The 21890-nt window shown below is 37.3% G+C and overlaps 2 protein-coding genes across 19 annotated transcripts in view; one reads left to right on the top strand and one right to left on the bottom strand.

Moving 5' to 3' along the window:
- Positions 1 to 21890, top strand: part of LOC307193527 (uncharacterized protein) — a 730787-nt gene that overhangs the window by 200623 nt on the left and 508274 nt on the right. For 12 of the 15 annotated variants that reach the window (XM_079935642.1, XM_079935639.1, XM_079935640.1 and 9 more), the window contains exons 5-9: positions 1319 to 1400; positions 4457 to 4526; positions 4903 to 5109; positions 5635 to 5725; positions 10219 to 10346. The gene's annotated coding sequence lies outside the window, so the exon portion shown is untranslated. The remainder of the gene's footprint in view (positions 1 to 1318; positions 1401 to 4456; positions 4527 to 4902; positions 5110 to 5634; positions 5726 to 10218; positions 10347 to 21890) is intronic. The other 3 variants (XM_079935641.1, XM_079935643.1, XM_079935632.1) reach the window with 3 other exon arrangements.
- CNTN6 (contactin 6) overlaps positions 1 to 21890 on the bottom strand; it is a gene marked incomplete at its 3' end in the record, with an annotated part of 232143 nt that overhangs the window by 107524 nt on the left and 102729 nt on the right. For all 4 annotated transcript variants that reach the window (XM_079935626.1, XM_079935627.1, XM_079935629.1 and 1 more), the window contains exon 4: positions 966 to 1061. In XM_079935626.1, coding sequence (XP_079791752.1) covers positions 966 to 1061 — 96 coding nt within the window. The remainder of the gene's footprint in view (positions 1 to 965; positions 1062 to 21890) is intronic.

Here is a 21890-nt window from a genome sequence, read left to right as displayed (position 1 = left end):
TATCTCCCTCGAGTAGTAGTTGTTGTACAGAGTTAAAAAGTTAATACATGTAAAGTATTTAGGTGTGTACTATGTAAGCACTTGCTATTGTTATTAAGCTAACTACAATATAGTCAGTATGGTATCGGATTATACTAAATGAAATGACTTTATGGATATTTTTACACTGAATCCTCGCAGGATCACAGTTGGTTGAGAATCTACCAAATTGTACCAAACCGTACAGAATTTGAGAAAATGCAGCCCCAAGGGCTTGCAGATCAGTGGGTGGTTTAGATCCCTGGCAACAGGTTAATTCACTGGCTAATCCAGATTCTTCCAAAGTAAAGAGTGGCATTTATTGCTTGATTTTCACCATTGCTATGAGATATTCTGATTCAGAGCCATCCAACATTTGCTTCCAATTAGGGGGTAACTTTCCTCTTCCAATAATTAAGGTGAGGTCACCAGAATGAGTGTTGGCATTCGCTTCTCCATAGAGCCCGATAATAAAAATAAAATTACAATCTTAGCTTTCTTTTTTAAATAAAACACTAGCCATTAAACTAATTGATTTACATTCATTTAACATTCACAACAGTACTATAATATAGGTATTAGTGTCTCCACTTTACAGGTGAGGAAACTAAGCCTAAAAAGGTTAAACAAATTGCCCTTTGTCATGCAGGATGACAGGCAGCAGATTAACAGCTGTGGTGGTTTCACTGCAAAGCCCCATTTCTCACACGTGTGTACAGAGCCATCCTGCGTCTCCTTAAGGGCATACCTGTTGAGTGGCTGATTGAATAAATATCTTTAAAAGAAAAGATTTGGATTAGGACTGTTGGGATGCAGCAAGATGAGTCTGAACCTTCCTGGTCCCTTAAATTTGATGAAGGTCTACCATTGGCTCTAAGAACTGAAGTGCCTATTTTGTTCCCTGAGTGGCCGCCTGAATTGTGTGCCTCAAAATAGCCCCACCATACCTCCAAAGTGTGGCGGTGGACCACAGAGAAGCACCACACCTTGACCTTCTCGGACGGACACTGTGCTTCTTGTTTTGGTTTCAAAGTCTTCAATATCTTGAAAAACAAAGAAAAGCAAGTTTAGAACTCGTTATTTTACCGAGAAAAATTTTTAGAAGAAAAACTTATTGTTAACAGTAATGAACACTCACACTTCTCTGACCAGAAGTTTTAGTTGATGGTCAATTGCTGTACCCTGGTTATATTTCTCAGAATTTCATCTTTCCTTCTTTTATTTTAATGCAGTTAAACAGAGTATATGATAAAGACATTTGTTAACAAAACTCACTTTTTGTTTACTTTTATTCTCCCAGGCAGCCTGTAGCCCGATAGGAAATCTTTTAAACCCAGCACGTATTTACTTTTCCTTGCCAAGGAAGATGTGATTTAAAAAAGGTATGTGGCAAATGTGCTGCAGTCTTCTAGCATCTAAGCTGAATGGTAACCGTTTTGATGTGGGGATGAAGTCTGTGAGAAATTAGCATGGAATGTTGTGAGGGACAGAGTTTTATGTGATTGAACCAATGAGAAGAAAGGTATATTTTCTAATTTCTGTTGATTTACTCCTTCACAAAGCAGCTTCACGGTCTTTTATGAAGTGTTGTAATTTCCTACAACACCAAAGAATCATAGATATTCAGTGCTGGAAGACAGCTTACTAGCTATCTTGATAACCTATCCATCTGAGCTGGAAATCATTCAACATTCCTAGAAATGGTCACCCAGCCTCCAGGAAAGGCTAATGTCTGAACCTTAGTTTCTTCACCTGTAAAATCCCTTTTATTCATTCATTCATTCAATCAGTCATTCAGTGATTTAAAAATTTTGTATTAAACCCCTACTAAAAGACAGGAAGGGTATTTAAGGGCAGAAGATATATTGGTAAATAAAGCAGACTTGTACCTTGCCCTTATTGTGCTTACTAAAAGGAAAAGTAGAAGGCCAATTAAAAAACGTGTGTGTGTGTGTGTGTGTGTGTATAAAATATACACATCGCGATAAGTGTCATGAGGTACAGACTGCTAGTTGTCTACCAAAATCTACTCTCCCTTCTTCCATAGTAATAGATTTATAGAACAAATACTACACTTTTCTAACCAAAAGATACATTTCCCAAACATCTTTGCAGCAAATAGAGTAAGCAGAAACTTCTCACATATTGTGAAACTTACACCTATTACGTTTGAGAGGAAATATCCAAAAAATTTAATGTTCTCCACCTACCCACCCAATATCACTACCATCTAGATGGCCAATGACATGAAAATATTGAAGGTAAAAGACCACTAGCCTGGGTGCTTGAGTGACTGCATGGAGCAGAAGCACAGCTGATCTTGACCACCTACTTTGCATTATTATATTAGATATTGGTAAATTTCTATCTTGTTTCAGGTATTTTGGGGGGCAGGAGTATTATAAGTTTAATAACTCTTATATATGCTCTACTTTTAATAATGAAAATATTTGCCCAAGATGGACTTGGCTTCTTCCTACCTAAATCTCTTCCCCTTCCTCTTCAGCAGTCATTAGCCTTACATCTGATTAGGATCTAGAGTGCCTTGTACATTACATTTCCTCTAGAGGATTTTTAAACGAATATTCCCTCTTTCTTCTTTGGCCATAGAAAGACTAAATCAGCCTACATATGTTGGTACCATTGATGTGAATTATTGCCCTGACTTGGGTTTGCATCATTTTACACGTGACTCATTAAGAATCAGGCTAACAAACTGAATTTAAAACCAAAAATCAATATATTGATTGTTTCTATTTCGAGCAGTAATAACAGGTGAGGATTTTAAGGGGGTTTTTTCCTTACTATTATCATTGAAAGTTCCCATTAAATTGTCATGACATTTTAATGGTCACGAAAACAAAAACTGTCACAAAGGAGTAGTGAGAAATTGAATGAGTGTATGAAATTAACAAGCTTTCAAATAAATTCCGTGTGTCACATTGTCAGTGTTCCACGCTCACAGTAACATCAATCGTGTTTTCAGTGTTAATCAGAAGTCATTATAACACACTGTTGTTAAGACTATGGGTACTTTAATATATTCTGTGTTCACTTCCACTTAAATAGTATCCACTTGTAACATAATTTCTCCATGCCTTATGATTACAATGGGGTTTCTATTAGCTGACATGAAAGGAAATCAGCCTCTTTCAAAAGTCACCCAAGCTCTGTTAGCAATCAAAACACAGTCATTTGAAAATAATACTAGTTCACAGGTTTTAATTAATAATTCAGATTTTAAAACTGTTTAATAGCACACAGATCATAGACATGATCTAGTTTTGCTTTATTTAAATTAAGTGAATTTAAGTACCATTTCATGTGAATGTACTTTGAACAAGATCTTTTTTAAGTATCCAACCTGTATTTCAAGTACCTTTCTGCTAACCAGAAACATAATTCAGATTATTTTGAAGCAAGGTTCACTGAAGGTAGCCATACATGCATTCAGTGAAATTTTCTTTGCTCTGTAAGACCTTTAAAAACTCCAGATTTATTCTTCTTTAAGGAGAGGCCAGAGACAACCACCTTTTCCTATTTTTGTCCTATCCATTTTTTGCTTAAGAGAAAAATAGCTTAGTATGAGTCGTTCCCTGAGTCTCAAATTCTATAATATTTGGAGAAATTCCCATAAACCAGAAAGGTGACCTGCCCAGGATGTCCTTGTGCCCAAGGTACAAGTCCTGCCGTGCTGGTTGCTATTAAAGACCCCAGTCGTCGAGGTTGCTCTCATTAAGCCATTCTGATGACCAGGGCTTATTGGATCCTGTGGTTTTATTGCTGGTTTTGGAGGAAGCATTTGGCAGGAGCATAAGCAAAAATGCATTCACAAACAAGGCTCTGTTCCAAAGGCCAGCAGGAAGTGCCTGAGAATGGCTCATAAAATGAGCTTTAAAGAATTACTGGGCCATTTGCTCTCTCCTGGAGCAACCAAGGTGCAGTGGAGGGAAAAGGGTCACCAAAATGTATTTAAAATTAAGTCCAAGCAATGCTAAGTATTGCAACGCCTAATTGTAAAGAGAATACATCTTTGCAGCCACCACTTGTAGGAATGAATCTCAGCCCAATTAAAGCGAGAAAACTGTGTATTTGCTGCCAAGGCCTGAGGATCACAATCAGAGGATGTGCTTGGCGGTGCCAGCCCCTGTCACAGAAGGAGGCTAGTGGTTTGCCAACTCTCATAAACTCGGAGGAAGGCTGTGGGTACCCAGAGTTTATTGATCCCGACCAAGAGAACAGCACCCGAAAAGATAGGGATAGGAAAAAATATTCACCAGGAAAAGGTCCATGCTTCAAGCAGGACATAGTGTAGTTGAGTTGGCCAAAGTAAAAATAATACTATTAATTGGATCTTTCTCTATTTGCTGTGCATGAATTATTTTGTTTTAGTGTTCTAAATCTTCTTTATTTTTCTTTCTTTCTTTCATATATCAAGAATAACTACTAAGTGCCAGACACTCAGTGAAGCAGTTTCATTGAATCTTCATGATGATCCTGGAATATAGGTACCAACGTCACATTCATTTCACAGAGGAGGATACTGAGGTTCAAATAGGATTAGCAACTTACTGAAGACCGTACGGTTTCTATTCATCAAGACAGAACTGAAAAGGAGATAGTCTGGTTCCAGGGCTCACATTCTCAAACACCAGGTTATTCTGCTTTCCAGATGTTGACTGAGGTCTCCCTGCCACTTACAGCATATAAAATGGCATAAACTGCCATTCCATTTTCAAACAAACACAAAAGCTCAATGCCTTTCCACAGGGTTCTGCAGATTGCTGGGGTGGGGTGGGGAGTGCTATATTGCTAGGTGTTACAAATAGCTCCCTTTCTAATATCCTTGCTCCTCTGAATCCTTGTTTTTTTTTTTCCCTTCAGATGTGGTTCTTGATTTACCTCCACTCTTGTGTCCCTGCAAACAAGGAACTTAGCCCCTTATCTTGACCTTCATACATAGATAGATATACCCCCTCAACACACACACACTCACACTTGAAGCACCACCATTATCATACTTTGTGCTGCTGTTGTCAAGCTTATTGATTTAGTAAGATGTGACCCAAACACCTTAAAATCAAATATTAGGTATTTGATTCTTAAAAGTTCTTTTGCTTACATCTGTTCTCTCTCTCTCTTCTCCAATTTTCCCACTACAGCCCTCTCTTTGAAGAGCAAGGGAAATCAAAATCTTCCCATTTTCCTCTGCAAAAAAGTTCACCTCCCTCCAGCTCCTACTACCAACTCAGAAATTGATGCATCTGCCCTAGTTCACACTGCTTATAGGAAAAGGAAATAAAATTCAATTCCATATATCATGTCTCTAGAGGGCATTTGCTTAACCACCAGGCTTAACTGCCTCTCTAGCTAGAGCTTCACCCAAGGCTTAACTGCCTCTCTAACTAGAGTCTGACCCTAGACACAGGCCATATGATCTGCCCTCAGACCAGAGACAGTGCTCGTTTTCTCTCTTTCCACACCTCAAAAGCAACTTCAATTATGTGTTACTTTGAGGACATTAAATCTGATTTTCAGCTCTAAGATTTCTTTTACCCTGCTCCTGGCTTTCCACCAATCAAGTTTTGTTTCCCCCCTTTGCAAATCCTTCTGAAGAAGTCTCAGCATTGAGATGTGGTGCTGGAGTAAACAAGACCGAGGAGCATGTGTGTGTGTTCACCTTTGTGATGCAGTTCTCACGTTGGAGGTACGTGTTTTGTTTTCACCTATGGCAAAAATATCTTGTTGGAGGAGGAGAAGCTGATACTCTTGCCTAGTGAAAGGGAAATGGTGAAAGATACCAAGAATAATTCTCTAGTTCTGCATTAGTCTTGCAGAATTCCCAGATATAGTATATGCAACTTTTGCAATCAAAGTACTCTTTTTGAATCTTAAGACAAGGTAAGGTAATTCTGATTTCATATCTCCATTAATTTTCCCCTTGGAAGAGGACCACTCATGGAGAATACCAAAATTGTTCATGTTACTATTTCCTGTTTCCTGGTGGTTTTGAATAAGCTGAAGTTCTTGGTACTGTAATTAATTTTCCCAGATCTTTATTAAGTGGCATACAAAAATATCTCTACTTAGACCAGTTTCATTTTCCAGCATCATTTTCAAGATGCGATATACTCAGTTACAGAGTTTGTGATATTACTGTGTTTCCTAGCACAACTCAGTAACATAACATGACATAACCTAATAAAGCACAGTGATATTGTCAAATTCTGTAAAAGAGGCAATAGCTAAGTCTTGATACTGGACATAAATTTGGAATGGTAATATGCAAGCAGGAAGTAAAGAGATATTTTAAGAGATTCTGGTGTCAAATCCATTTACAATCCAAGTTAAAATTCCTCCTTTTGTGGTATAAAAGTATTTTTATAAAAATTCATAAATAAATGGAGAGAAGTGAGTCGTTTTTTGGTTTCCTGAGAATAATGAATCCACTGAAAACCATTTTCTTATGGTGTTTAAGAAAATATATATAGGATAATAGTCGGGGGGGGGGGGGGATAGGTTTTTTCTATCAGCCCAGCATCAAGGTTTTCAGAGTGAAAAGCATTTAATAAACACAAGTAAACAAATATGAAATAATTGGTCTATTATAATATACATGTAAGACTGGATTTGAAATTCTATAAATGGACTCATTTGTCTGATTAATGGTAAGAACAGTGTCAGCTATGACTTAAAAAAAAGATACAAGTTTTAGGCATGACCTGTCCTCTGTCTTGCTTATTAAGTTTGCATATTCCCTATAGTTAAAACTAAATGAGAGAAGCAGAAGTGAAGGATGGAGTGATGCAACTTTGATAGCATAGGATAGACTGGATGTGAGAGGACTGAAGAGTTCAGATCTTCAGTGTTTCTAGAAAGAAAAGAAGCAGTTTAAGTAGGCATGTAAAGATTAAACAACCCACTAATGAATTCCCGACGAGGTTATTAGTGATAGAATGATCAGACTGTGACCAATGATCAGAACGATTAAGAACACAGGTTTAGGATCAGACTGTGTAGGTTCAAATGTTAGCCTCACCGTGCTAGCTGTTGATACAGGGCAGATTAAATATTCTCTATCTCAGTTTTTGGCTCTTTAAAATGAAGCTACAGGGAATTCCCTGGTGGTCCAGTGGTTAGGACTCCACGCTTTCACTACCATAGGCTGGGTTCAATCCCTGGTCGGGGAACTAAGATCCTGCAAGCCTCGCGGCCTAATTAATTAAAATGAAGCTACCAAGAGCACCTGTCTTAGAGGAATAATCATATAATGTCTTTTAAATGTTTAGAAGATGTTAAGTACTAAATAATAATGTTGGGGACTTTGTATTATTAACGATCTACCTACATATCACCAAAAGGAGGTTGTTTAGAATTTTTAAATAGGTTTCATTTTCTATTTTCATCTCAGTCTGATGATGTAACAAAACATATTTTCTTGAAGTCTGTTTATGGAACTCCCTTTTCTGCTCACCCAGTGGCCAGCCCAAATGCTCAGTGAATAAATGAAAAAAAAAAAAGGCCTAAAGTCAAATTTTATTCCAAGCACTGCCACATCACATTTCATTTTACTACAGAGAATGTTTCGCCAACTTGACAGGAGTTATTATTACATGGAGGGTCATTGAACCTCTCTGCCCAGAAAGCTACACAGCCCAGCTGGAGGCAGACGTAACCTCTTGGCCTGGTGTGTGAGTAGCCAGAAAAATCCTAGGCTGCCCTGCTTCTTCTTGGTCTTGGAGTGTGCCTTTTGGCACCTACTCATTTTCCCATCTCTTGTTCTACAGGGAGGATAGTGCCAGTACCTTTTTAGTCAATTATCTCTAAAGAGATTTCTTAGGGCTATTTGTGCTCCTTGAGATTAATGAATGATACAAATAGTGTTCAAGTGCAAAAAGAGGAGTATCTGGAGTAGGTCAAGTCCTCAGGTGAATAAAGGATGCACTGCAGCATGTGGGAAGATGTGGACTCAGCTGTGTGTGGGGGTGGGGTGGGGGGGAGAGCAAGGTAGTCTTTTCTCCAGAATAAACATTTGAGGATTTTGCTGAGGAGCCATGAGTGACAGAGAAAATACATTCCATCGTGAACACCAAAGTAGCTAATCCAAAGGACACTGGGGTTTAAATAAATTTCAGTTAAACATTCGAATGCATCAGTTAAGAGCTTGGAGGGTTGCAGTGAACGGGGTTTCTAGTACAGGGGAAGGGAATTCTTATTTACTGACATACTTCCCAGTTACTGGAACTTTATAAACATCATAACATTTAATCTCCACAGTGACCCTGAGATGTAGCTACTATGACACTATTTTATAATAAATAAACATACCAAAGTTCAGAAAGGTTAAGTAACTTGCCCAAGGCTACACAGCTAGAAGACGGCCAGAAAGGGACTCCTACCTAGCTCTGACTCTGGAAGCATTTTCAGCTCTTCAGGATACCACTCTGGTCATTCCATAGAGGGAGAGGGAAAAAGCAGAGGAAAGGGAGAAGGGGAAAAGAAGAAGGCAAAGCAGAATTTCTTTTTTATCCAACAGTCTTCCTGCCTTTTGGGGAAGAAAGTCCTAGCCTGGTACAAAAGTCTGCACGTTGTAGCAAAAAAGCCAAACTGACCGCTGGCCCGCTCTGAGGTCTGAGGGAGTTTGTCCAGAGCCTCAGCTGTAATTACCTCCTGTCCCAGATCATCAGCAAAGGGGGCTGGAGTATTAGTTTTGGTGGAAATATGGTGAACCTGTGCCCTTTCAGGAACAATCCCACTCTTAACTCCCTTTTGACCCACTTTTGTGATGCTCATTAGAGTAAAAGGGAATGATTTCCTTGAAGTAAGTCTCCAGGATCCTTGATGAGAGGGATTAATGTGAACATTTACAGCAACCAGAGTCCTTTCTGACAGAGCACATAATAAGCCCTTTTATTCATTGTGATGGTTTAATCAGAATGTTTGATTTCAAAATTTGCAACCTATGTGGAATATAAAAGGTGGAGTTTTCAAGGTAATGGAGCTGAGCCCCTGGCTAAATGTGTTACTACTCCTGTTTATACAAAGAGTGTGAAATGAGAGCACTTTTTCAAACACCTCGCACACACTTACGCTCTGAGTTTACCAGAGGTTTTATCCTACCGACTTCAATTTGCAAGAACTTGCACAACTGGAATTAAGGAGTTGACTTCATGATTGTTGCTAAATACTGGTGTTTTTTTTGTTGTTGTTGTTATTTGTTTGTTTCTATCAAATTGTTTTACTCTGAGCAAGGTCTTTGGAGTCACAGCTACAGTCTGCATTTTCTTTGCAGCTTTCACCAACTCAGCCCTCAGGGAAATTGAGGGTCAGTGATAAGGACTTTTGCATGCATTGTCATTTAGAGACAGAAAGGGAGAAACAGAGAGAGAGAGAGAGAGAGAGAGAGAGAGAGAGAGAGAGAGAGAGAGAGAGAGCAGAAGCCAGAGCAAGAATGTGCATCTATTTTAAATAAAACCCCATTCTTTTCCCAAGCACTTTCACTTCTATCATCTTTGTAACTACTTATAGTAACCTTGACAGGTGAACAAGAAAGATACTACCAATGTACAGGATAGGTGTACTTGGTTCTATGGGCAGTGCACTTAAGTGTTATACAAATAAATATTTTTAAATTTTAATTGCTGTGCATTGCATTTTAAAATTTCCTTCTATTTATGATGAATGACACCAATTTTCTAGATACAGTGGTGATAAGTATGTCCTTTTAAACAAATGTACTTACTAAAAAGTCAAAGCAATTTGATTGGGAAAAATAAATAATAGTGTATGTGGTACGTGGATATTTCAGACCGCACAAAAATAATGTGTAGATGCCTGAAGTTTGGGGATGATTTAAGAAAATGGACTGTTTGAACTCCAAAGGATATGGTGGATCAGGAGACAGGACACTTTTGAGAGAACCAGAGTGGTCTGTGTTAGGAATGAGCAGGGATGTGGTTGGGTGGTAGGGGTGGGGGAAGAAATAGAAACAAAAGGAAAATCAACTTACAGAATGCTGAAGGACTTTCAGAAAAAGACAATTCAACTTAAAATGGTTTGTGTTCTTGTGTCAATATACCTTTCCTCCCCCAAACCTCCACAAATGTTTTGATACAAACGAAAAACAATGTGAATATATTTAGCAGTGCTTTATGTGGGGGACAGAACTAAAAGTACCATCCACTCTTGGGTCAAAACCAGGGTGAAGAAAAGAGGGAAAACTGTAAGAGGTAGTGCAGAGACAAAGCTGGAGCTGGAAGCAATGGTCAGAATGAATATCTGTCTACTGGGATATGCAGGAATCTGGACACTGATTTTCCTACAGAACAGTGAGTAGATTTTATTTAGACTTTAAGAGGCAGAAAGTGCCAGCTGACAGGAGTTTTGTATAAATGAAATTGGTCTGAGTCATAGTACTTGTTTCTGACAAAATTGAAATTGGTTCTTTCAGTCTCAGCCTCATTCTGCCGAATCTCTCAGGATCCCTTTAAATAGCTGCATCTCATAGACAGGTGCTCGAGAAGTATTGGTTGATTTAATACACTAAAATGATAAGTGATTTGCTTGCATTTCATTATAATTCATTATAAGAATCTCTTAAATGTAGAGTTTGTTCATTAGTTCATGTATTCGTGAAATTATTTATTAACCCTACTCAACTGCAATTGCATGTATGACTTCCTTGTACAAAATGAGTATGTGGGCTTGTTTTTGTATTCCCAGTACATAACACAATGCTGGCACACAGTAGGTACTCAATAAATGTTTGATTAATGATTAATGAACTCAGAGAAATAAAAAACGACTTTAAATCACTTATTAAATTATTTAAGCCTCCGTATGATATGGTCCTTCTTACCACTTCTTTTTGTCTGTTGTTCAGGAAACTCCATACACAATGAACATTTTATTTTCGTGTTTCTCAGAACACAATAGGTTTCCTTCCCTTTATGGTCCTCGGCCTTTTCCTTTCTTCTGCTTGAAAAATTCCTCCCAGATCCCTGCATCGCTGGATTCTTTCTAACATTCAGATTTCCACCTACATGCTACCTTCTTAGGGTAGCCTCTCTTGGCCAAACAGTCTAAAGTAGCAGCTCCCCATCACTCTCTATTTTTCCCCCAAAGGTCTAATCACTGTCAGAAATGATGATTGGTTTAATTTATTTCAATTTTTGCGAAATAGACTATAAGCTTCAAGAGAAGAGGGACCTTGTCCTCCCTCAGTAACTAGGTCAGTGCTCACAAAAAGCAGGTATTAAACATGTTTAATGAATTAACAAATAATTATAACTAAAGCAAATGTGTGAATGCAAAATACTACATATGGAGTCCAGCATATATTCTTCAGGAATTGAGAGGATAAGAACAATTTTTCTTGGATCATAGAAGATTGCAGAGAGCAGAGGCTAGGATGTATTCTGAAAAATGATGTTGTAGCCAGACTCCAAAATGGCCCGCAGTGAACCTGCTCATGGTATCCACTTCCTCCTCTAGTCCCTTCCCACCACATTTTACTAGAATCGGTCTGTGTGACCAACAGTATGGCAGAAATTATGGCACATCACTTCTGAAGTTTGGTCATAAAAGATCATGGCCAAGGAGAGAGAGACAAACCCATGAGCAGAGGGGATGTTTATTTCTTTTATATAAAAGGAAAGAGTGTTCACATAGTTGAAAGATAATGTTTGGGCTTTGGATTTAAATAAGCGTGTGTTTGAATTCAGCTCTTTGTTTTATAAACTGTGAGACACTGAAAAGTTTACTTCTCAGCTCTTTTAAGTGTTACTTAATATACTTATTATCTGATACCTAAAGGATATTCAACAAACGTTTGCTGAAAAGAAGAATGGATGGGTGAATCTAATCTATAAACATATGTTATAATAGTTATGTTATTGGATTATTGTGAGAATCAAATGAAATGCTATAAGTAACCTGTTTAAATACTATGTCAAATAGTCCTCAATAAGTTATATGGTTACCTAATAAGTATGTACCATTATTATGCATATTTTGCACATGAAATGCTAAACTCCAAAAGCTTAAGAAAACTTGCCAAAAGGTCACTGAACTAGTAATTAATTGTTGGAGCTAAGCTTCAAATTCTAAGGAGCTACAGTTTTTGCCACAATGCCATAATGCCTAAATGATGACCCAGTTGATCTAACACATTCTAATTTCTGCTACAGTCATAATCATGTTCATTGTTTGATCTGGGTCTCTTTGCATGGCAGGGACAGAAATTTACTTAAAGCATTCTAAACTAAAGGAGGGGGCAGGTATAAAGTTTTCAAGAGAAATCATGCCAACAAAGTACAGAAACGTGACTGAGAACAGGAAGGCCAAAGGACAGCTGTTCCCTCCCTCCATCTCGTTTTTATTTTTCCAGTCGCCATGGTCTTCGTCATCTCTGCTTTTCTTTGAGCATCTGCTCCATTCTCTTCTCGGCAGATCAGTCTCCTTGTATTTACTTACAGTTCATGCACCCTTAAAATCTCAGACTGCATATTGTTTTGGCTTATCCTAACCGCTCTATACACTTCTCAGCTCTTGAACCTACCATGAAGTTTGCTTGTGTCTCGTATTTGAGATTTTTGAGATGTTTAATGCCAGACAACTGTGACTATAGAAAAGAGGTTATCCATCCAGCAACCTAGGTTTGCTCTTTTACAAGACAAGCAGCAACTGTAATTATCATCTTCAGCATAATGATTAATCAAGTAGATCACTGTCCAATTGCCTCAATTAGGTATTTCATTTATTTTAAGGGTAGAATAAGTACAGTCCAATCACTTACTCAGTAATCAGAAACAACTGAAAAATAACATATTTGCTCATAGAAATACTAGGGTCAAGTATATGGAAAACATAAAATTCCTGAACTGCTATCTTTGAACTTTTACATACCCTCTTACCTTATTAGATAAGTCTCTGTGACCTTTTTAATTAAAACTGTGTAATAGATGTAAATACCAACAGATTTCTTGAATTTTCTCACATTATGACTGTCACTTAGAAAACCAAAAGTAGTGTGATTCTTTCAAGGTATGATTGTAGCAGCCATTGTAGCTCAGCCCATCTAGGAAGTCACCTGACACTTTGGGGGACAGTTACAGTTGAGAATTTGCTACCTTCAGCACTTGGGTCTCTCTGCCTGAAACTGCTCCGTGGACTTCTTTATTCCATGAGCATAGTATGACTTACATCCCCTGTATGCCTGCTGGGGATTTAATGTCCTCAGGAGTGACCCTCAACCCAGGAGGTAAGGGAGTTGGTAGGTAAGAACCCTAGCTTCCTTGCCCTGTGGTGGAGCAATCGTGTGGTGTGTTCTGTACAGCTTCTCAGAGGGGCCCACTGTACTTAGCCATAGTTGCCCACTGTGATAACCTACTCCTGAGCTTCCTTTTTGTGGGTTTTCTGTCCTTCCTTTATACTTTCCTTGTCCTTCACCATGCTTCCTGAAATTACCTTCCAAATATACTACTTCATCCGAATCCTTGTCATGAAGTCTGGTTTTGAAGAAAGTCAAGCAAACAGAAAGAGTATACCACAGACATTTAAAACAAGTCTTATCTGCCAATTTATTAAGCAGCGACTCTTTGCCAAGCACTGCTCCAGAAGCTGAAAATGCAGCAATAAACTGAATAGCCAAAGAGATTCATCTCCTGTGGGAATTCCATGTTTCTCTCTTTTTTTTTCTTTTTCATGGCACACATGGAGTTTTCTGAAGCTTCACATTAAATTTGAACAGCCAGTTTCCATATTTCTTCATAAAGCAGAGAATATGATGCCTTATAGAAACAAAATCAATTTTTGTTTTTCTTTCAGTGAATTATTACCTAAAACACCAAATAATGAGACTGTATTGCTGTTGTTACCACTATTAAAATGTTGACGAGAGGTAGAGAAACTCATGATGGTATTCAACAGCCCAAACATGCTGCAGCATCAAACATCTGCCCTGAATCCATCTTTGGTACTACATAGTTAATGGTATAAAATATTCAGACTCACCTCTGGACCGTAAGAGGTGCTGTGCTGCATAGTAAGTACAGATGGAGCCTCTGGATGCTTTGAGTCTGAACCCCTGTCTGGAAGCCACAGGCAGGCAAGGCAGTTGGCTCGCCAAAACAAAAAATGTTCTTGATATTCTGTTTTTGAAAAGTTCTCTTGCTTGTCATCACAGAGTCACTTACAATCAGGGAGTCAGTTTTGTATTCAAGAGGTTCTCTTTCTATCAGCAAAGGGTTTATAGGCACTTTCACTAAATTGCTTCTCTAAAAGAAGTAGTCAGGATCTCATATGCATTGGCTTAAGGATATCTCTGCCTAAAGACAGAGGAATGGCCTAGATGACCCGCTAACAGCTCTTTATGCCTCAGAATCTGTGAAAATTTCTTCTAAAATTTTGGTTCACATTCAAAGCATTTTTGGTTTAGATCATTGAAACTTACACTCTCTTTACTCATCTAAAGAAGATATAACTTTTTAACATACACTTTCACATACATCATATACTTTCATGTGTGTGTATGTTTGCATATATATATTTAATTATATGCAATGTATTTTATATATTATGCTGTTCATGATTTTGTATATTAATATATCTGTACAAGCATGTCTCTATTTAGTAATTCAGTAGATTCTGAAAATAATGTAGCTATAGAGCCAGTGCTGCTCTAATTTTAAAAATGAGACAATTAGGACTCAAAATGCAACTTGCCCAAACTCACACATCTTGTAAGTGATAGAGCCAGTTCATTTAACTCCAAATTCCTGACACTTTCCAACATTTCATGCTGACTTTACATATCTTTTATTTAGTCTTCTGTACTTTTCCCCTACCAGTAAATTCATAATTAATTTTCTGCAGATAAAAATGTAAACACTTAAATTTAAACAATAATAGCAAACTAGGATCCTGTGGATAATAAGCTAGAGCACTATGTCATACTTCATTTTTTTTTTTTTAATTAAAGGAAAAAAAACTTATTCACACACGGAAACATCTCACCGAAATGGATTTTTGTGGGATCTTCATTCCTATTGATTAATTAGAAAAGCATTATGGAATAAATGGTTAGAAAGCTTGGGTCCCAGGATGAGCCTGACCTCAAACATCCCTGTACCATGTCCTAGAAAATTACTTGATCTTTGTCAGCTTCTGCTTATTTATCTGTAAAATGGGTTTATAATAGTTCCTGCCTCTTAGTTTTGCTAAATGATACGAGATTTTGAGTAGATGCTCAATAAATGTTAGCTATCCCCATTGGCAGAATGCATCTAAAAAAAATATTCTGTCTCTTCAAGGACTCAGGAAACTATGATGACCCACAAGCTAAATCCAGTCTACTGCTTGTTTTTGTAAATAAAGTTTTATTGGCACACAGCAACACACATTTGTTTATATATGGTTGCTTTCACGCTGTAACAGCAGAGAGCTTGGCCTGCAAATCAAAGGTATTTACTGTGTGGCTTTTTATACCCCTGGTCTACCCCGTCACCAACACTCCTTCAGACTAATATCTCTATTAAGCCTGGCTGATCTTTATGTGACACAGCCAAGAAGAGGATCTGAGAAAGGAAATTGAAAGTACCCCAGACAAAGGTAACTGCACCATGGAGCAGATAAAAGCCAAACCTAAGAGTGTCAATATGAACTGGAGATATAAATCCTCAGGCATCCAGCGATATTAGAAGAGTGGTACTAGGGGGAAAAGTTGAGAAAGTTGACTTTTAACAGCTATGATCCCAGGCACAAATGAAACTTCTTTTATTTGAAAAACTAAGCTGCTTCAACCCACAGTTTTTTATTAAAGGTATTTATGAGTACTCTTCCAGTCCCACACATATAAACCATGCACCACCTGAGCCAGGCCACTGCACGTTCAAGCTTTGTGACGCATATGAAGCAAGATTTACCTGCATTACAACAGTGAAAGGGAAATAAATTTGGTGATTTCATTACTCTCTGTTCAATGAAATCCTTATTTTATTGCTGAGCTTTGACACTTTTTCCAGAACCTCAACTATCTTTTCTCTCACCCACTAAGAAGTAGCAGCAGCACCAAAAAATAATCTGGACATCTGGATATTGCATTCAATAATTTATTGGAATCTCAGTTGTACTGCTACAATGAAAGTAGAGGAGATAAAAAGAACTTTACCCATACAACAAACAAAGGAATTGGAATAATAGTCTTTTTTTTTCTCTCTCTCTCTCCAAAATATTAAATTTTATCAATCAGAATCTAACAGCTCTGGGACCAAAACATGCTTTGTTGTTAACAATATCTCAATCACACTTATTGCTTTTCCAATACAACTTTCAGGGGACTGATTTGTGATAAAGCTGATATAGGTAATGCAGAGGGGGACAAACATATAGCCAAATAAATCAGGTTAAAATGAAATTGATGGAATGGACTCAAAGGCAACTCTTCACTCACTTTCTCCAGTTTCGATGCTGCGTTTGGTCTTAATGGCTGCCTTTGAAACCTTTGTATCTGACCTATTCATAGGAAGAATAAAGCACCGAAAACTACTAAGATCTAGGCAGTGCTGCCTTTTTAAAAGTTTGTCTTTAGTTGATAAACAGCCTTTCTCCAGAGGAGAAATAATGCCCTGTGGTACAGTCTTGAGCTTTGTAGAACAGTTTACTGTGTCACCTGCCAGTGTTACATTCTCTACCAGGAGGGGCAGGATGAGGGCAGAAGGGAATTATTCAGGGTAATTGGAGTCTTTACTCTTAATTACTACATTTTACTGCCTCCACAGCAAATAACTACTTGGATTTTAAGTGGAAAATGGGCTCTGTCAACACTGGACTATTTAATAAATGAAAATGAGAAAATGTCACAGGACAGAAATGAGAAAGCAAAGCTAGGTGTTTACCTCAAGCTCCTTACAAAAATAAATTCTAGATGAATCACAGATCTAGATGTAATAAGTGAAATTACAAGGATACTAAAGGGGAATAATTTTATAATCCTGGGCTTTAGAAATGTTTTTGCATGTGTCACAAAACAAAAAAATTTAAAGGAAATCAGAGATACTTTGAATTACAAAAGTATCAATTTTACATGCTAAAATTTCTATAAGATAAAAGTACCACAAGCAAAATTAAAATAAAAGTTGAAATATGTTAAATAACTTGGAATAGAGAAATATTAATGCACTTAGAATAAATAATTTCTGGAAATTAATAAGAAAAATCTGAACCCCTCCATACAAAACTAGGCAAAGACCATGTGTAGGAAATTTGCAAAAGAATTTTGAATTTCTAATATGCACATGAAAAGTTCAATTTTATTAATAAACCAGGACATCCAAATTAAAGCCACAAAAATTTGTAACTTATCAGATGGTAAATGAAAAGCAATATATACACTTGAGAGGGACTGAGGAAACCACATACTCAGCGATGCTGCAAGTATAATTTGGTATAACTGTTTCTTAAGGGTTTTTAATCAAGATATATTCACATGTGAAATGTAAAACTTACATTCCCCAGCAATTCAACTTTCTAGTATCTACTCTAAGGATATAATTGGTCAAATGAGTAAAGGAATATATAATACATGGTCATTATATCACTGTCTAATGAAGTCTAACTAAGCCCGTTAACAGTGAGTTACTTAAAATAATATGGTAAAGTTCATATAATCAGATACTACGTAGCCATTTAAAAGTGTGTGTATATCTATCTATATTCCTTGATGCCTAATAATTGGAATTATTTTGGATTTATTTTGGGGACCTCTTCTTTCTTTAGAAAATTTCACTCTTGGTGACTTCAGCCACTCTTATGGCTTCAGGTAATATTTATATGCAATATAGACCTTCACATCTAACTATATGACATCCCTAAAATGGAACTCTTAATTCCTTCCTCAAAGTAGTTCTTCAGTCTTACTCATACAAAACACAACTATCCATTTGACCATCTTTGATATCATCTTCTCCCTCAAAATTGATATCCCTCCAGCAGCAAACATTATTAACATCACAAATTCCTCCACAGTATCTCCACTTTTCCTTCTCCTTTGCTACCCTCTCACCCATGGTTTCCTCATCTATTCAATAACATCTGAACAACTGTATAGCTTCCCAAACTGTTCCATCACTTGCATAATTACAGTCTTTTATATGTTATCACACATATTGGCCAAAGAAATTTAATTAAAAATTAGATTATATAATCTATTAAATCATGAAAAGATTAAATTAGATAATAAAATCAATTAAAATGAGATCATGCAATCGATTTCTTAAAATTGTGTGGGGTCCTGTTGTTCTTGGAACACAATTCAAAATCCAAAACATGGGCAGTGAGGCCAGCATGACCTTATCCCTGCCAACCACTTCAGCTTTCTCTCATACCATTCATTTTCTTCAAAAAACTCCACAATGTCCTTTTTTTTCCTAAGTTTGGAATGTCTTAGTTCCTTTCAGCCTCTAAGTCTTTAAATATGTTGTTCCCCCTACATGGAATTTTCTTCAGTGCCATCCCTTGTATCATTTATAGGAGAGTTTTTGCAAATTAGCCCCAATTCCTCACCTCTCACTATACCCACATTTTTTGCAATATGACTTTGGAGGACCTTTCATCACAAGCATAGTCTACTTTACCGCTGCTTAATCTGGCCTGGCCTTACAACCAAAATGCAGCAGAAGTGACAATCTGCCAATTCTGAGCCTCTGCTTCAAAATAGCTTTGTAATCTTTTGCTCACTCTCTTTCTCTTGGAACCCCACCCAGCCACTATGATAAAAGCTGAGACTAACCTGCTGGAGCATAAGAGACTCTGTGCAGAAGAACTGAGTCAGTCCAGTTGCCCCAGCCTGTACTGAAAGGACCCAGCAAAATCAGTAGAGCTGCTTATTCCATCCCCAATATATAAGTGAGCACAGATGAGACCAGAAAAACCACCTAGTAACCCAAAGACTTGTGACCAAAAATAAAGATTTACTGCTATATACCACAGGGGTTTTCTCCTTGTTTGTTTAACAGCATTATTATAGCATTAGGTATAAAAAACACAATGTATCACTGATATTGGATAAACTCTAGTTTTCATCCATCAGAGATTTCATCCATCTTGAGTCCTACTTTCCTGCACCACCCGTAAATAACCCCTACATTTTAGTCTCTCAGAATTTCTTCAACTATTTATTAAGGTTTTTATGCTATGTATATATTTAGATGATCCCTTTCCCACTACATACACAGACTCATCATGGCCAAGGACATGTGTGTTTTGTCAAGCACTGTACCTTCAAAATATCAGAGTGCCTGACACATGATAGTAGCTCAGTAAAAACAAGTTAAATGAATTCATAAATATATGAATATATCTTTGTAATATATTGTTCCTGAAAAATAAGATTAAATTTTTATTTCCATCCTTGCATAGAAATAGAATAAACTTTATTTTATTCATGTGATGAAATACTATACAACAGTTAAAAGGAAAGAAGGAAACCAGCATGTAGAAATATGACTAAATTTTAAAACTTAGTGTAGAGGGGGAAAAAATGTTGCAAAAGGAATTGCACTCTGATATCATTTATACCAAGATTTAAAACAAAAGGAATAAAACACAAAGCCACACTTCAAAATATAATAATTATGAGGAGAACATGAACATCAATAATTCTATTTATATAAAGAAAAAGAGTGAAAACCTACTTCAGTATTTATTAAGATCTCAATTTTGTGCAGACCAACACTACTGAGTTAAGAGAATAAATAAAAATATAAACATTACTTTTCTTGCTTTCAAAAATATAAGAGTAAAGGGTATGGCATTACGATGCTGGGCTGGGTTAGGTGAGGTGGTGTGAGAACTGATGCTGAAGGGGTTTTGTCAGCTGACAAAAGAGAATGCTTGAAATAGATTAATTAGATTAGACCATCCACATTGTATCCATTCCTATACCTGTCTCTAAATAAAATTTAGCAGTCCAGTGGAGAAAATGCAGAAATTAAGCATCTGACTTCCCAGACTTATCCAAACAATGCCTTCTTCCAACAGGGAATCTTTGTTAAGGAGATGCCCTGGGAAGATTATTTAAGCCCTGGACTGAGCCAAACACCAATAGGATTTAGAATGGCCCAACTTGGAGGTTCTCACAGATGCATTTCACCAGTCTCTGTGAGTCTCCTCAAGTCATCTTGACAAGAAGGAGCCCTCTTTGCATGCAGTTTTACATGTAGTTTGGCGTTTCCAAAATCTTATTCCCCAGAAGTAAAATGAGCATCTTAGTCAGGAAACTTGAATTTTAAAAGAAAGATCATTACTATCAAACTTCGAGAATTCTGAAATCCAGACACTTTAGAGAAAGAAAGTAGTTGGGCCATTCTATTACTGATTACTACTGATGAGGGAAAAGGCACACAAAAAGAAAATCACACACCTGTATGCTTATCCTTGGAGGACAGCACACAGTCAGACTCAGGAAAAGTGAATTTCAGTACAGAAAGAGGGTGATGACATGTATTTAAAGAGAAAGGCAAGCTGGGTGATGTCTAAAAAGTGGGAATAGGTTGTGAGATTAAAAAAAAAAAAAAAGGCCAAGACTTTGAAGACTTTGTGGGGGAAGAGAAACCCAACACAGTAACATCTTTGAATTTCATGATTACTTCCCTTCCTAATCTTAATGTTAAGTGACAATAAGGTCCCACTTGATGTCAGTGTTTATGAATTAAAAATGAGACCAGTTGTCATGGTTGGACTTTTCTCTGGGTGAAAATTCTGTTTTGGATTTCACCATGGTTAGGTTTTCACCAGATGAATAAAATGAAGGAAGAAATGAGCAGTTGAGTCAGGGGTAACTGGAAAACAATGGTTTCAAAGGTAAATCAGGGAATATAGTCTGGTTAAAAACAGAATGATGACAAGGGGTGGGAGAGGGACAGAGGGTAGTTGTTAGGATTAATATATTATGGGATCCAATGAGTCGCAGTGTGGTTGGAGTCCATGGACTATAATAGGGGCAGTGAGCTAGATAGTTAAGAAGTGGTGTTCCAGAGTTGGGAAGGTTGAAAAATTAGATATGAGTGAAGCTTGGCATTTTAGATAGTGACAAGATTTTGGAGTCAACTTGACTGGGTGGCATTTGGCTAAGGTAGAGAGATGAACAAGGTCAATGTAAGATAAAAAATCAAGGAACTGAGAAATCAGGTTATTGAATACTGAATGCTGAATATAGTGTAAGATGAAATGGCCAAGAATATGACAAGAGTGTTTTGGTGAAATTAACAATAAGCTAGGAGGTAAAGTCTCCAAGGAATGATGGGATGATCTGGAGTGAGAACATGAAGACAACATGGGTAGCATAGTCTAATGGCCATGATCCTAGTGACTGGGGCATTACATATGAGAGGAAGGTCATCTAGAAGTGGCATTGAGGAAAAAGGGGCACTCTATCCTCATTCACAGACTGGGTAGTAAGAGGACATGGTACACACTGCTATATTTAATATAGATAACCAACAAGGACCTACTATATAGCACATGGAACTCTGCTCAATACTCTGTAATAACCTAAATGGGAAAAGAATTTGAAAAAGAATAGTTACATGTATATGTATCACTGAATCACTTTGCTGTACATGTGAAACTAACACAACGTTGTTAATCAAGTATACTCCAATATAAAATAAAAATATTAAGAAAAAGAGGACCTGGGAGAAAATAGTCACAAGTTTGGCGGAATACAAGAGAAGCAGCATCCTCAGATGAAAGCCAAATTTCAGGTGATGCAACCCAGTGAGGAGGAAGTCAGCAAAGGTTAAGGGTATAAGGATTCGGCTGGTGACTGACTTTGTTTCATGAAGTCCAGGGAAGAACTTTAGCAGCTGGGGGAG

This window comes from Stenella coeruleoalba (genome assembly GCF_951394435.1).
Source record: "Stenella coeruleoalba genome assembly, chromosome: 10".
Taxonomy (NCBI): domain Eukaryota; kingdom Metazoa; phylum Chordata; class Mammalia; order Artiodactyla; family Delphinidae; genus Stenella; species Stenella coeruleoalba.
Note: the sequence above shows the minus strand (reverse complement) of the source record. Positions and strands in the feature narration are given on the sequence as shown.